The 14,732-nt window shown below is 37.0% G+C and overlaps 1 protein-coding gene across 1 annotated transcript in view; it reads left to right on the forward strand.

The window, feature by feature from the left end:
* The window catches only part of LOC125240491 (calcitonin gene-related peptide type 1 receptor), a 152,560-nt gene that overhangs the window by 109,595 nt on the left and 28,233 nt on the right, over positions 1-14,732 (forward strand). The window contains exons 9-10 of the mRNA XM_048148385.1: positions 6,809-6,915; positions 7,503-7,610. Coding sequence (XP_048004342.1) covers positions 6,809-6,915; positions 7,503-7,610 — 215 coding nt within the window. The remainder of the gene's footprint in view (positions 1-6,808; positions 6,916-7,502; positions 7,611-14,732) is intronic.

Below are 14,732 nucleotides of genomic sequence, written 5' to 3' on the forward strand. Positions count from 1 at the left end.
AGCGTGTCGGGCCACGCTCAGTGTAGGGTTCCGTAGTTTTTCGTATATTTCTCAAAAATTACTGAACCTATCAAGTTCAAAACAATTTTCCTAGAAAGTCTTTATGAAGTTCTACTTTTGTGATTTTTTTCATATTTTTTAAACATATGGTTCAAAAGTTAGAGGGGGGGGACGCACTTTTTTTACCTTTAGGAGCGATTATTTCCGAAAATATTAATATTATCAAAAAACGATCTTAGTAAACCCTTATTCATTTTTAAATACCTATCCAACAATATATCACATGTTGGGGTTGGAATGAAAAAAAAAATATCAGCCCCCACTTTACATGTAGGGGGGGTACCCTAATAAAACATTTTTTTCATTTTTTATTTTTGCACTTTGTTGGCGTGATTGATATACATATTGGTACCAAATTTCAGCATTCTAGTGCTAACGGTTACTGAGATTATCCGCGGACGGACGGACGGACGGACGGACGGACAGACAGACATGGCGAAACTATAAGGGTTCCTAGTTGACTACAGAACCCTAAAAAAGATGAAATTAATACAATTTAAATATATGTTATTGAACCATAGAATGCCGTTCGCTAGTTTGCAGGTGGTACAGCGACATCTAACGAAAAATGTGGACATCAAAAAATACTTATACATTTTACGAAAACAAGTCATTGCCCAGTTTGCGGGGGTAACAGTGACATCTAGCGAACGACAGCGAACAACTCTATCGTTGAGTTTCCTAAACATATCCTAAGTACATTGGGTTTCTCAACAATAAATAAATAAATAAAATTTACTTTTTCTTTTGACTGAAAACACCGTGTTGATAACCTCTCTCTCCCTCCCTTTCTTCCCTTGGCTTCTGGCTGGCTTCCTAAACTTTGACGAGCCATAACATAATATTAAAAATGTAGGGGCTAAGTTTTGATTCCCATAGAAAAATTGAATTACGCGCCATTTCCAGTGCCAAGTTTCGATTGATCGTCATAGTTGACAGACGTCAAAAATACAACGTTACCTCTTTAGTTTTCTAACAGATGGCGTTAGTTATACAAAATAGTAAACGATGTTTTCTTACTCCTTAGAGTCCTAACAGATGGCGTTAGTAGTACAATATTGAACACAAAACTGAGATTTGATTTTTTTTAAATGACAATAAAATAATATTTTTTTACAGATATGAAATCTAGATATGAATATAAATTACTATGTTTAAGCACAACTTCATAGGCGTGATAGTTTTTTCAAAAAATGTACCACAAGGTTCGGAACTTTGTCGACTATAGGAGGGCTTCGCTACCGCTCGCCCTGATAAGTAGGATACTGAAATCTTCTTTCTTCGTTGAGCCATCACAGCTAACTTTAACTTACAAACGGTCTTAAGCACCTACACTTCTGAAGGCGCTTAAGTCATTTTTGCTAATAAAAAAAAACCACAACGTTCTATGAACATTGGTCAAGTGCGAGTCGGTTTTCGACTTTTCCATACAAAGAACTCATGAGCGCCTGAACGACTATGATGGCAAAGTTAACGTTTCGAACTTTCAAGACTTTACGTATATATCTCGGAAACGATAAGAGATAGAGCAAAATGGACTTCAGATTTGGGCTTTCGGTGGCACAAATTCTATGTTTTCGTCAACAGACACCTTTTTTTGGACCGATTTGAATAAAATTTTGCTCAGTCAATTTATAAACGGTCTTAAGCGCCTCCTTTTTAGTAGGAACTTAAGTCATTTTGTACAAATGAAAAAAAAATTGAACAAGTTCTAAAAAGAAAAAGACAGAAATGAATTTCTTTATACCTGTCCAACTCGATTACACAATTTTAAGACGTTTAGTAACTACTTGCAGCGGCAGTGAGTGAAATTCGTAATCTGAGTTTTTTCTCTTAAGTCCGACTTACGCTTGACTGTAGATTTCTAATAGGTTTTCCTGTAATCTACATGGAGAGGGCTATCTCGTGTATTTTTTTGAAAATTTTACGCTAAGTAGTTTCGGAGATAAGGGGGGGGAATGGTCATTTTTTGCTTATTTTCTTAAATTACTTCTAAATTACCAAAACAAAAAATATAAAAAAAATATATTTCAGATGCTGATAAAATGCTCTTTCATTTGATATGTAACACAATATAGTTTTAATAACTTTGATTTTTAATTTTCAATTTTACCCCCCAAAAGTGACCCCTGTGATTAAATTTCATTTAATTAAATTACATGTCCGTCTTTGGGCCACAGGTTTACATACGTGTGCCAAATTTCAAGTAAATCGGTCCAGTAGTTTCGGAGAAATCGGCTGTGACAGAGGGACAGACAGACACGCGAGTGATCCTATAAGGGTTCCGTTTTTCCTCTTTGAGGTACGGAACCCTAATACATTAAGTATATTATATAAAGTGCTTATCTATTTGTATTATCATTCTGCACTTTTATTAACTTTCCCACATTTCTATAAAATGTCGAAGAGTGCTTAAATGGTCGTCGTCGTTTATTATTACTTAATTCGCTCATATTTAAATGATTCAAAGCAACCAGTCCACAACTTCACAAGACAGTTTGAGAAACATTCGTATTTCAGATTGTCATCTGCGGATACAGTGGTTTAGGAGCAGTTCGGTAATCAGACCTACACATGTGTGTACAAATTCTGTCAATGTCACTGTCAGAAACCGTTCTGACAGTGACAATGACAGCCACAAATTCGTCCACATGTTGTTACCGTTATGTGTGCAAACGTCGACTAATAAAGTGTCGTTAAAAGTCATTCTGACATTGACATTGGCAGCCACAAATTCGTACAAATTTTGTTACCGTAACGAATGCACACGACGAGTACATTTTGTTATTGTATCAATACGGTCGCATTGTTTGCACGACGTTACCACGCGTTATGTCACATTTGACAGTTAGTTACTGATTTGAAGATTTTGCGACTGAAATGGTTGTATGGGAGGCTAAGCACCGATATTATGGGCGATGCTACAGTGCTACTACCAAAATACTACAAAATTTTACGTTACGTACTTTTATTTTACGTTAATTACGTAAACAGGTAGATACATTAAATGTAGGTACAATGCATTAAAATAGAAGAACAGTTCTTAGTTTTTTTTTTCATCCCCTAAGAGGGTTAAAAAGGCATGTGTTTGTGACAGTATTAAACATATATTTATTACTATTTTCAATATTCATCCAACAGCTAGGAAAGTAAGCAATGTCTACTTTCAAACTTATATAACTTTATACGAAAACGATTTTCATGTTATATATACCCTAAAAACAAGCTCACACTCATCCAACAACAGAATTACAGTCAATCTTATCACAATTACTGATTCCACGCAAGGACGGGTAAACCTTCAGCGTGTCACGGTTCTATTTTAATCTAACTTTACAACACGTTTTGATATACCAATGATTTCCTTTTGTACACTTTAAATGCGGCAATAAAGCGATTTAAAATCAGTTCAGTTCAATTAGAAATGTAAGTCAATTTGTTAATACCAAATTATGACTGACTGATAAAACTGTGGTGATTTTTCAAGATTAAGAAACGACCAAATTGAAATAACCTTATAGTCATACTAGTTATGAAAAAAAGCTGCACTTTTAGATGGAAGCAAGCCGCTTTGCATGGTGATAGTAGACGTCTTAGTAAACGATTTTTTCCGAGGATATCGAAATTTCATCCCTTAGGAAGCCGAGCGTAGCGAGGTGTTTTATGAAAATGAAAAAAAATGTATCTTTTTATTTTATCGTCCGATTTTGACAAAACGTATCTCAAATGAAAGGTATTGCTTTATGTAATTTAAAAAAAATGAAAAAAAAATATTATAAAAAAGTAAGAAAAAAAATAAAAAAAAGTAAATTTACGTCTCGCACTGAATAACTTCAAAGAATGACAGACAAAATGTACAATGTCGATATATGAGTTTTTTAAATCAAAGACAGATAAATTCATAGTTGAAAACTAAAGACCGCATCGAAATCGGATTAGCATTTTTTAAGATACAAGTTGCCAAAGTTGGGAAAATTTGCTTTATATGGCCACTTTGAAATTCCTTTGCCAGAAAGTCAGAAATAATATATTTTTCTTACACAGAAAAGTACATAGTGACAGTAGAACTCAAAATAAAATAAAAAATTCCGAGGATATCATAATTTCATCCCTTAGGACGACGAGCGTAGCGAGGTCTGTTACGAAAACCGAAAAAAAAATATTATTATTTGACAAAACATATTTCAATTGAAAGGTATTGCTTTATGTAACTTAAAAAAAATATTGAAAAAAATTAGAAAAAAAATGTAAGATTTTTTTTTCAAAAAAACTTAAATTTTCCTTTATTTCCAAAAACTTAAAACCTAGCTCCAATAGCTTTAGCCGAGTCACTTTTGCAAGCGCGAGGCGCGGGCGAGCATTGTCGTGTAAGAAAAAAACTTTAGCATGCTGTGGACGATTCTGACAGATTTTTTGGTTTAAATTTTCAAGCTGATTACAGTATACTGATGCGGTAACAGTTATTCCACTTGGTAGGAGTTCCCAGTGAATAATACCATGAATATCCCACCAAACGGACAGCATAACTTTTTTCGGGTGAGGCTCTGTTTTTGGTGCCTCTATTCCTTTTTCGTTTGGAGCTAGCCACTGACGTTTGCGTGTGTGATTTATATATAAGACCCATTTTTCATCTCCAGTGATAAGATGGTCCAACCAGTTGAATGTGCGGCGAAAAGACAGAAGTTGTATGCAGATATCGGCACGGCAGTTTAGTTGATCTCTATTAGGGAATGCAGAACCGGTACCAGTCCCAGAACCGGGACTGAGATTTCCGGTACTGGGAAAGAACCGGGAAATCCCGGTTCTTCGGTACTTTTCGGTACTCAGGGTTTACTAGTACATTTGTTGTAAAATTATGAATAATATTGTACATAAAATGGAAGTTGTCGATAAGTTTTGCTACCTTAGGTCGACCGTATCCAATAATCTCTCGCTTGATGCAGAGATTTTTGTCCTTCGACTTCTTTCTCTTGTCGCGCCTGGAAAGAAATTAGTTGGCCCAAGTAGATGGACATATGCAACTGATTCTCCGTTTATCTCAATCCTACATGCGGTGCTATTATTGGTCATGAACTTGGTCTTCGACATGTTCATCTGAAGTTCAACCTCGAGGCTTGCGTCGCTGAGGTCTTAAAGCATTGATCGTAGTTTGGAGGCAGTTGAGGAGAACAGAACAATGTCGTCGGCAAATCGAAGATTAGCCTTCTATTCCCGACGATAAGGCCCCGATCTTCCCAACTTGGCATAAGCTTCTGGAAGACTTGTTCAAGTGTGCTGGTAAACAGTTTTGGCGATAACGGATCTCCTTGCTTGACTCCTTTTTGAATAGAAAATGAGGAACCTGAGGACTGTAGTTTTATGGCGGCTGTACTATTTTGATAAATGGTGGTTATGAGCTGAATGTAACTGGGCTCTATATCTTGATTGCGTAAAGCTGTGAAAATGGAATTGTGATGAAGACTGTCGAAAGCTTTAGAGTAATCGACAAATGCGATGTTGATGTTGAAAGCTTTCTTCTAAATCAGGCACAGGCTGTGGGTGTGTGAGAGATTCGGAGTAAAGGGTTTTGTAGAATTTGGTGGCTATTGTTAGAATTTTATTCCGGTCGCCTATTAGGACCAAAATTATAGTGTACCAGACTGCGTTCTAAGCATACTTTCGAAACCTGGACGACATGTGCAAGAAATCATTACAGACCTCAACTAATTCTAACATTAGCAAAGTTAGTTTGGTTTACCCTCTAAGTATAACTGACGCTGAGGTCCCGATCATAGCCGATGAATGCCGAGCGGGACGAGTCTAACGCGTTTGAAACTATTTTCATTACATTTGTACAGCATCAAACCATCCAACCAGCCATCCATCCAACTGACGGGGGACTGAAATCTTCTCGAGGCTGAGGCGTAGGGTTAGAGCCGGCGTATCTTTATTTGACGTTCATATATGCGCATTGTAATATGCCTACTTGAAAAATAAATATTTCATTTTCATTCAATAGATATTCCGTCGTTTACGTTCAAATTTTTGAAGTGATTAAATGCGTTTTAGTTTGTAATCTTTTATTCATTTTTCAGTACCGAAAAGTACCGAAGAACCGGGATTTTATAACATCAGTACCGGTACCCAAACAGTTCAAAAATCCCGGGATTTACAGGTACCAAAAGTACCGGGAATTCCCGGGAGCATTCCCTAATCTCTATCAAGTTCGTGCGGTATCCAAACACTGTATTTGTAGTTTTTTCCCAACTCGTGTAAATGTGTTTCTATGGTGACATGAGAGCAGCCTAACTCGGTAGCAAGAGTACGACTCGTTAGCCTCGGATCTCCTTCAATTAAGGTTTTTAATTTGGCCACATCAATCTTCACCGGTCGACCAGACTTAGGTTGATCTGATAATGAAAAGTCGCCACTACGAAACCGCTGGAACCATCGTTTCGCCGTGGCCTCAGACACAACATCAGGAGCAACACGCTGACATATATTACGCACTGCTTCGGCGGCTGAATGGCCAGACTGAAATTCATATAGTAAGCAATGCCTTACATGCACTTTTAATTCGTCCATTTTCTTCCTTATATTAGCTCGGCGACAGCTAGTGAATGACTGACGAGAAACTGTGCGACTCGCCCTTTACATACTTTCGACCATAGAAGATTCTAGAACTCTCTCAAAAATTTTATGTGGAATTCAATCGATCGCTCATTACTTTCTTACCAACCCAATACATAAAAATATTTTTACTTGGCAGTATTCCTCGTGAACGTGGTCCGAGTGCTGCTTACCAAGTTGGCCCCGACGCCCAACCAGCAAGCCCGTCTGGCTGCGAGGAAAGCGGCCAGAGCCGCTCTTATACTCGTGAGTGTTATGTATAGTTGGCAGTGCTCGTTGTGGCCTCGCTGTATGTCGATATCTATGTCCGATCGTAAGTTACAATAGTTTACCATTATTTACTGTTGCATAAATATTTGAAACCGCTACGTGCATATGGTAAATAATTGAACTTATTGCTAGGACCACAAAGCGTAAGTACTTAATTCATGTTATAGCATCATAGCCATCATACTTTGTTAATTTACTTCGTGTATCTTAATGGCCTTGTTGCCTTTTTAGTAAAAAGTTAAAAACGAAGTAACTACCTAAAAGTCTCAAGTGTCATATATTATATAAAAAAACAGCTACTTTACTTACATCATAAAGAAGACATGTAAGGTTTTTACATATAGTATAACAATAAATGAATTTCAATACCATTTTAGATTTGAAAAGCTTTTTTACATTTATACCAACGCTATTATAATGCATTCTAGTGAAAGCGGAATATAAGGAAAGGTACTGACAGGACCGGATACATTGAGATTTGATCGATGCGAAAATGGGTTGAACATTCCGAAAGGCTTTGTTATCATTAGTACCTACGTTCAACGGTATATGTATGTTCTCAGATCCCCCTGTTCGGGTTACATTTCGTCCTGATCCCGCTCCACCCGCCGCCCGGCGCGCCCGGGGAGAAGGTTTATCAGGTCTTCTCTGCGTTGCTCACTAGCCTACAGGTACTATCTAATTTGACTGCAAGACAACTCAACATAATGTTAACTCGATGGACGGCTACACTACTAAACTGGTTCAGCCTTTCGATAACGATTATTTTAATAAGGAAATTCAAAAAAAGTTATGAGTTTTGCTTAGTTGTGTCGGTTGGAAAATTATTTTTTTTGTCACTAAGACAACTCATTCTTGCTACAAATAACATTTTACACTGAAAATGACTTTTGCGTTATAACATAACTGTCAAGTAATGTAAAATACCGGCTTCTGATTTATGATTAGTCTCTAACGACATTTTCTGCTTATTTTGTTAAATTCATACGAATCACAAAAACCAGGCACTTCACCCAGCGTCCTCAACATAATTTTCATAATACACTATTATGTACTAGGCATATACCTAACCGAAAACGGGCATGGTGCCAACGCGTAAACGACTGTCTTCAGATCTGGCCACGTTCAGTTATGTATGTACCTACGTTATTTACAAAAGATCGTCTTAAGACTGTGACTTTTCCTTCACGAGGCTTGACCCTTTATTGCGCAATAACAATAACCACGCGTATCGTGAGACCTCACTTATGGCGCTAGCCGTAAATTTCTTAGGTACCTATACATTAGGTACCTACCTATATATTAGGTACCTACCTATATATTAGGTACCTACCTATATATTAGGTACCTTGCTATATATTAGGTACCTACCTATACATATATAAGGTACCTATATAATAGACTTGTTGGGGCGGGTACAAACATAACTATTATATTTCCCGGCAGAAGTACTTAAAGTTATTTTACTATTTTCCATCGCTAATCAACGTGGTGAATGGTAAGCACCTTTGCACCCGGTGCAGCTCGCGTAGGTCTTTTTAATTTACATTTATTTATTTAGTGTATTTTTTAATTTAGTTGTCAAAGCGGACCCCAGGATCCCATGAGCTGTGGCGAAAGCCGCGATAACGCAAGGAGGATGATGAGTTCAAGTTTTTATTTATATTACAATAAAGTATAATACTTTGACGTCGGCAGGTAAAAAATATATTACAAATACAAACTAGGATGTCCCAAATATTCAAAAATTCATAACGAATATTCCCTAAATCGGTTTATCTGACCCTAAATATAGTAAAAGTACCTAAACATTTAAGGAACATAATTACAGACGTCGATGCAGTTCTCCCACAACAATGACATTTTTAGGGTTCCGTACCTCAAAAAGGAAAAACGGAATCCATAAAGGATCACTCGTGCATCTGTCTGTCCGTCTGTCACAGACAATGTTCTCCAAAACTACTGAACCGACCAACTTGAAATTTGGCACACATATGGTAACCTGTGACCCAAAGACGGACATGTACATAACTTAAATTAAGAAAATTTAATTATAGGGGCCACTTTTGGGGGGTAAAGCTGAGTTACAGCTTTTTATAAGTATTTCAAAAATATTTTATTCTTTTTAAGAAATTTAAGAAACCTAATTGCAGAAGTCGATGCAGTTCTCCCACAACAATAAAATTTTTAGGGTTCCGTACCTCAAAAAGGAAAAACGGAACCCATAAAGGATCATTCGTGCGTCTGTCTGTCCGTCTGTCACAACCAATGTTCTCCAAATCCAAAACTACTGAACCGTTCAACTTGAAATTTGTCACACATATGATAACCTGTGACCACCTGTGACCCAAAGTGGGACATGTAATTTGAATTAAGAAAATTTAATTATAGGGGCCACTTTTGGGGGGTAAAGGTGAGTTACAGCTTTTTATAAGTATTTCAAAAATATTTTTCTTTAATTTTTGGTCATGTCATTTTTAAGTAATTTAAGAAAATAGGCAAAAAATTACCATTCTAACTATTAAACATCAAATTAAATCAAATCCATCAATTTATTCAATACTCATGATTCAAAATCATCATTTATAGGTAAATTCTACCAGCCAGCTCAAGAATCAAGTTAAAATTTGTATGAAATTACTTTGCACTCTTGTGGATGAAATGCAATTTTGCTATCTGTTTTCGAATAACAAAGTAAGCCTTAACAGTTGGTGTGGTGAAAAATAATTTTGTTCATCGTGGGCAGTTCTGGGCATAACCCCGTGTACACGTCTGAACGGCTAATATGTCTAACTTGTAGAATATTTTATATCTAAAATTTAGTAGTGGCGTAGTTGGTCATACATTTTATCCTACACATTGTAGGGCTAAACGTCTTCTCCGTTCTTTAGTAATCGGCTATCATTCACGCTCTGTAGGTAACATATCATAAGGCTAACTGTCTTTACTGTTTTTCTTTCCTTGTGTTTGCGGGAGAATAATATCATAAATTACTCATTCGGCAGCTTGATATATTTGTTTACCAATTGCGTGACAAAGGCAGGCAATGGTCATAAATATAGAACTTTTCGATACTATTAATAAATTAATAAATTCAATTTCCTATGTAAATAATTTTTAAGAAAAAAAAACCGCCGCCTTTGGGGTTCTGGTGAAAGCTACTTACGAATGTTGGATTACGTATTTCGGTTCTGACCATCACCAACAGTTCCACTGCACCAAATGTCACTATTCTGGACGTAAGTGCATGCTGTTCTTATAAAAATACCAAAGTCACTATAAACGTGCCGTTCAGATTTGAGGAGTTCGGTTCTGACCATCATCGGCACTTCCACTGCACCAAATGTCGCTGTTCTGGACGTAAGTGCATGCTGTTCTTATAAAAATACCAAAGTCACTATAAGTGTGCCGTTCAGATTTGAGGAGTTCCGTTCTGACCATCACCAACAGTTCCACTGCACCAAATGTCACTATTCTGGACGTAAGTGCATGCTGTTCTTATAAAAATACCAAAGTCACTATAAACGTGCCGTTCAGATTTGAGGAGTTCGGTTCTGACCATCATCGGCACTTCCACTGCACCAAATGTCGCTGTTCTGGACGTAAGTGCATGCTGTTCTTATAAAAATACCAAAGTCACTATAAGCGTGCCGTTCAGATTTGAGGAGTTCCGTTCTGACCATCATCAGGAGTTCCACTGCACCAAATGTCACTGTTCTGGACGTAAGGGCATGCTGTTCTTATAAAAATACCAAAGTCACTATAAGCGTGCCGTTCAGATTTGAGGAGTTCCGTTCTGACCATTATCAGCACTTCCACTGCACCAAATGTCACTGTTCCGTACGTAAATTCATGCTGTTCCTTTAAAAATACAAAAATCACCATATGTATGCCTTTCAGATTTGAGGAGTTCCCTCGATTTCTCCAGGATCCCATCATCAGAACTGGGTTCTGAGAAAAATGGGACCAATCTGTATGCATATACATTCAATCAAGTTAGCAAGTGGTGCGTTAAGGTCAATGCGGACAACATTGGCATAGTTTATTTCATATATAGTTTAAATGGATAAAATTAGGTATGAAATAAAACTATAGAAACGGATTAAATGGTGTATAATGAATTTACAATTCATCCCGACGTTTCGAACACTTTACAGCGCTCGTGGTCAACGGGTGACTGAGGAAAAATTACAATGTGCAAAAGCTACTTACATATGAGAAATATTAACGAACCATCACGATAAATAAAATAGATTTCTAAGGCAGGTTCACACACTATTAATAAAGCTAGTTATACAATGTTCAAAAAATTTACCTTTACTATGTTACAAAAATAAAGCAATCAATTAATCTACACAAAATTTACAAAAACAAACTGCAAATGTCCAACACCATACAACCGAACACAAATGCCTCACAGTCTTCGTCGTGCTTGTTCCATTATCAGATGTACTACTGGATCCCAAGCCGGTGGTAAAGTAAAGCCATCTTCTCTATTAAAGTTTGGATATTTCTTGATCTCAATGGCCTCGCGCAACATTCTGGGTATATACAGCTTCTCCTTAGCAAGAACCAGAGGCTTATCAAACTTTATAGCATGATTGACTTTATCCATGACATGTTCAGAGACTGCAGACTTTTGCCGACGGTGCTTGACATCCGCTATGTGTTCCTTCACCCGTGTGGAAATACTTCGATTCGTCTGCCCCACATATGACTCATTATACGCGATTTAATCCGTTTCATAGTTTTATTTCATGAGTAACTATCGCGGTAACCGAAGACAACATTAAAATTAGGTAGTTAATTAAAGTAGTTTGGAGTAACCTGCTGTCCTACGGGATAAATATTATAATATATATATCCATATATTTTTATTATTTTCCTTCCGGCGAACGGAAGGACGTATTGACAAACACTTTCAGCTTGTGTGTCAGTTCCTTTGTCACCCATGTTTCACAACTAAAGAGTAAGACGAAATTGACGATAGATAAATTTTACAAATAAGAGCTCGTCAATCAGTTCTTTACGCGGTTTTGCTCTGACAAGTGAAGATGCTCTAACCGAAACAATTACTTTTCACCACACCAACTGGTAAAGGCTTTCTTTGCTATTCGAAAACAGATAGCAAAATTGCATTTTATCACAAGGGGGCAAAGTAATTTCATACAAATTTTAACTCGATGTCTTAATCTGGCTGCTAGATTTTACCTATAAATGATGATTTTGAATCATAAATATTGAATAAATTTATCGATTTCATTTATTTTGATGTTTTATAGTCAGTATTTTGTTCGTGTTGGTGTGGTGAAAAATTTTGTGTTGCACTCGGTGGCAAAGTTTGTTTAACCTTCGCGCCTTGATACCCTCGCAACGCTCAAGATTCCACTTTTTGAACCACTCACTACGCTCGCGGTTCAATATTGGAATCTTTCGCTTGCTCTAGTATCAATATTGGCACGTGCGGTTAAACAACTACTTTGCCCCCTTGTAAAATAAATAACTATTTCATATTAATAATGTTTACCATTACACACAGAGCACAATCTCATCAGTAAATATTGTCAATTTTACTTTATTTCGACGTGCTTTTATCATAGCGCTCTTGAATAATACGATTTGTATTTGTAAAGAAAATATCTCCTAGATACGTACTATCAATTGTGTCGCTTAGTTTCAAACTTGGGTACTTAAATCCATTATGCTTTAAGATTGAATATATAAAAAATATATATTAACCTTATAGCAGAATGGATTTATTCAGATTTGAAGTTAAGCGACACAATTACGCTTAATTCGGCATGTAAGAAATACCTTAATTTTTGTTAACTTACTGATGGGCCTTATTTCATACATGCAGCAATTTGGGTCTGTGTGCACCTACTTAATGCACAATTGCACATGGACCCAAATTTTTGACCCATTTACACTTACCTAATTATAAAATGTACATAACATTTCGAGACTTTTAACCGGGCCTTATTTGTATGTAGATTACAGATGCCCTTAGTTGGTAGATGAAATGAGTGTTATCTACGTTTTAATTCTATGGTAACAGAAATGCTGATATCTAAGTTCAATAAGTTCTAAATAATAAAAATATCAAAAGTATCTATACGTTTAAGTACCGATACCTAGGTTTAAATTTAGCTGGCAAATTAGTTAAGCATTTTTATGGTTGGTCTTGTTCTGTGCTAAGCCTTGTATTTCTAATGCTAGGTAGGTAATATGTATACCTACAACCCTAGAAAATTAGAAATATAAGATGCATATGTAGCTTTCCATCTGAAATAGGTCCTTATGCTTCATATGCAATAAGATTTTGTTTGGCAGATTTTTTGTTAGAATTCTGCTAAAAAGTTCTAATTACCTACACTCTTGGAACATAATCGTGTCTGGTACCAAATTGCCCTAGTTAAATTTTCCTACGCTGTCATTTCTGTCAAACATGTGCAAAAAATAATGAATAAGATTCACATAAACTTTTGGTAGGTAGATACTGTCAATCAATTATGTAGAATCCTAGGCCACTCTAGAACCCTGTCGTATTGACACCGTGCTTTATTTGCTATAGAAGTCAGTTTTACTTTTACTGTGAAAGAGGTTTACAGTGGCCTATGACCTAGGATTCAGATTGGTTGACTGTACGTACCTACTCCTATAAATAAACTAAACTAAACTATGGCTTCTCTTTGACATCGAAAATGTTTTAGCTTTTTACATACTTAACCGAATAACTTTATTTCGCTAACATGATTTCTTTTAAGATAATCACATTATGTATATGATAAGGAACTGTTTTTACAATACTTAAAACATTACAAATTTGCATTTTTAGGGCCTTATCACACTTGCGATTTACAAGCGAGGCGAAAGCGAAGCGAGCGCGCAGCGAGTTCGTCGCGTGCCCGTTACCAATTCGCAGCGAGTGCGTCGCGACTTCGCCGCGAGCGCGCAACGATTTCGTAGCGAGTTCGCCGCGTCTAGATATGCTGTACCTTCGTCAGCAAAATTCATTTCTACCCACTTTAGTTTAATCCTATCATTTGTAGTAGTTTATTATCTACGAGTGTGAGCGGACAGTAACAATAATGGCGGAACAATCAAACACTGTTGGAATCGATATCGAGGCATTTATAAAATTTAAAAAAATTTTGATTCGTTCACAAAACAGCACATAATAGTCGCTCACTTGCAGTCGATTACTTAAAAATGGATCCTCCCAAACACGCCGTTTCTGCTTTAGTTTTCGTTTCTTACTTCTTCGAAGCAATAAAGCTAACAGAAGTGTTTCGTCGTCGGAATCCATTATGTAAGTGACTGTCTAAGACGCAGATCACTTTCAGCGAATACGCAGCGTATTCGTTACGCGCTCGCGGCGAATTCGCGACGCACTCGCTGCGAATTAGTTACGGGCTCGCGACGAACTCGCTGCGCGCTCGCTTCGCTCTCGCCTCGCTTGTAAATCGCAAGTGTGATAAGGCCCTTAGTCAAATCAGTAAGTACACACTTCACGGAGTCCAAAACATTACGCATCAGAAGTCCGAAACTAGAGAAATATAGAGAGCGCTCGAGCGCGAGTAGCTACTTGCGCCGGCGACGGACAGGGCCTCTCTGTGGGTTCCACCCCCGTCAGCGCGACGGCGATAAAGACCTAAAAATCTCAAATTTGAATTCGTGCTTCGGTATCGTATCCTCTTAATTGCTAAGAGTGGCAGTAGAACTTAAGTACCTTCATGTGCTCTGGTTAACCTTACAGGCATGAGTTTATGTAAGTATTAAAGTTTTAAGTG

This window comes from Leguminivora glycinivorella, chromosome Z (assembly GCF_023078275.1).
Source record: "Leguminivora glycinivorella isolate SPB_JAAS2020 chromosome Z, LegGlyc_1.1, whole genome shotgun sequence".
Lineage (NCBI taxonomy): Eukaryota > Metazoa > Arthropoda > Insecta > Lepidoptera > Tortricidae > Leguminivora > Leguminivora glycinivorella.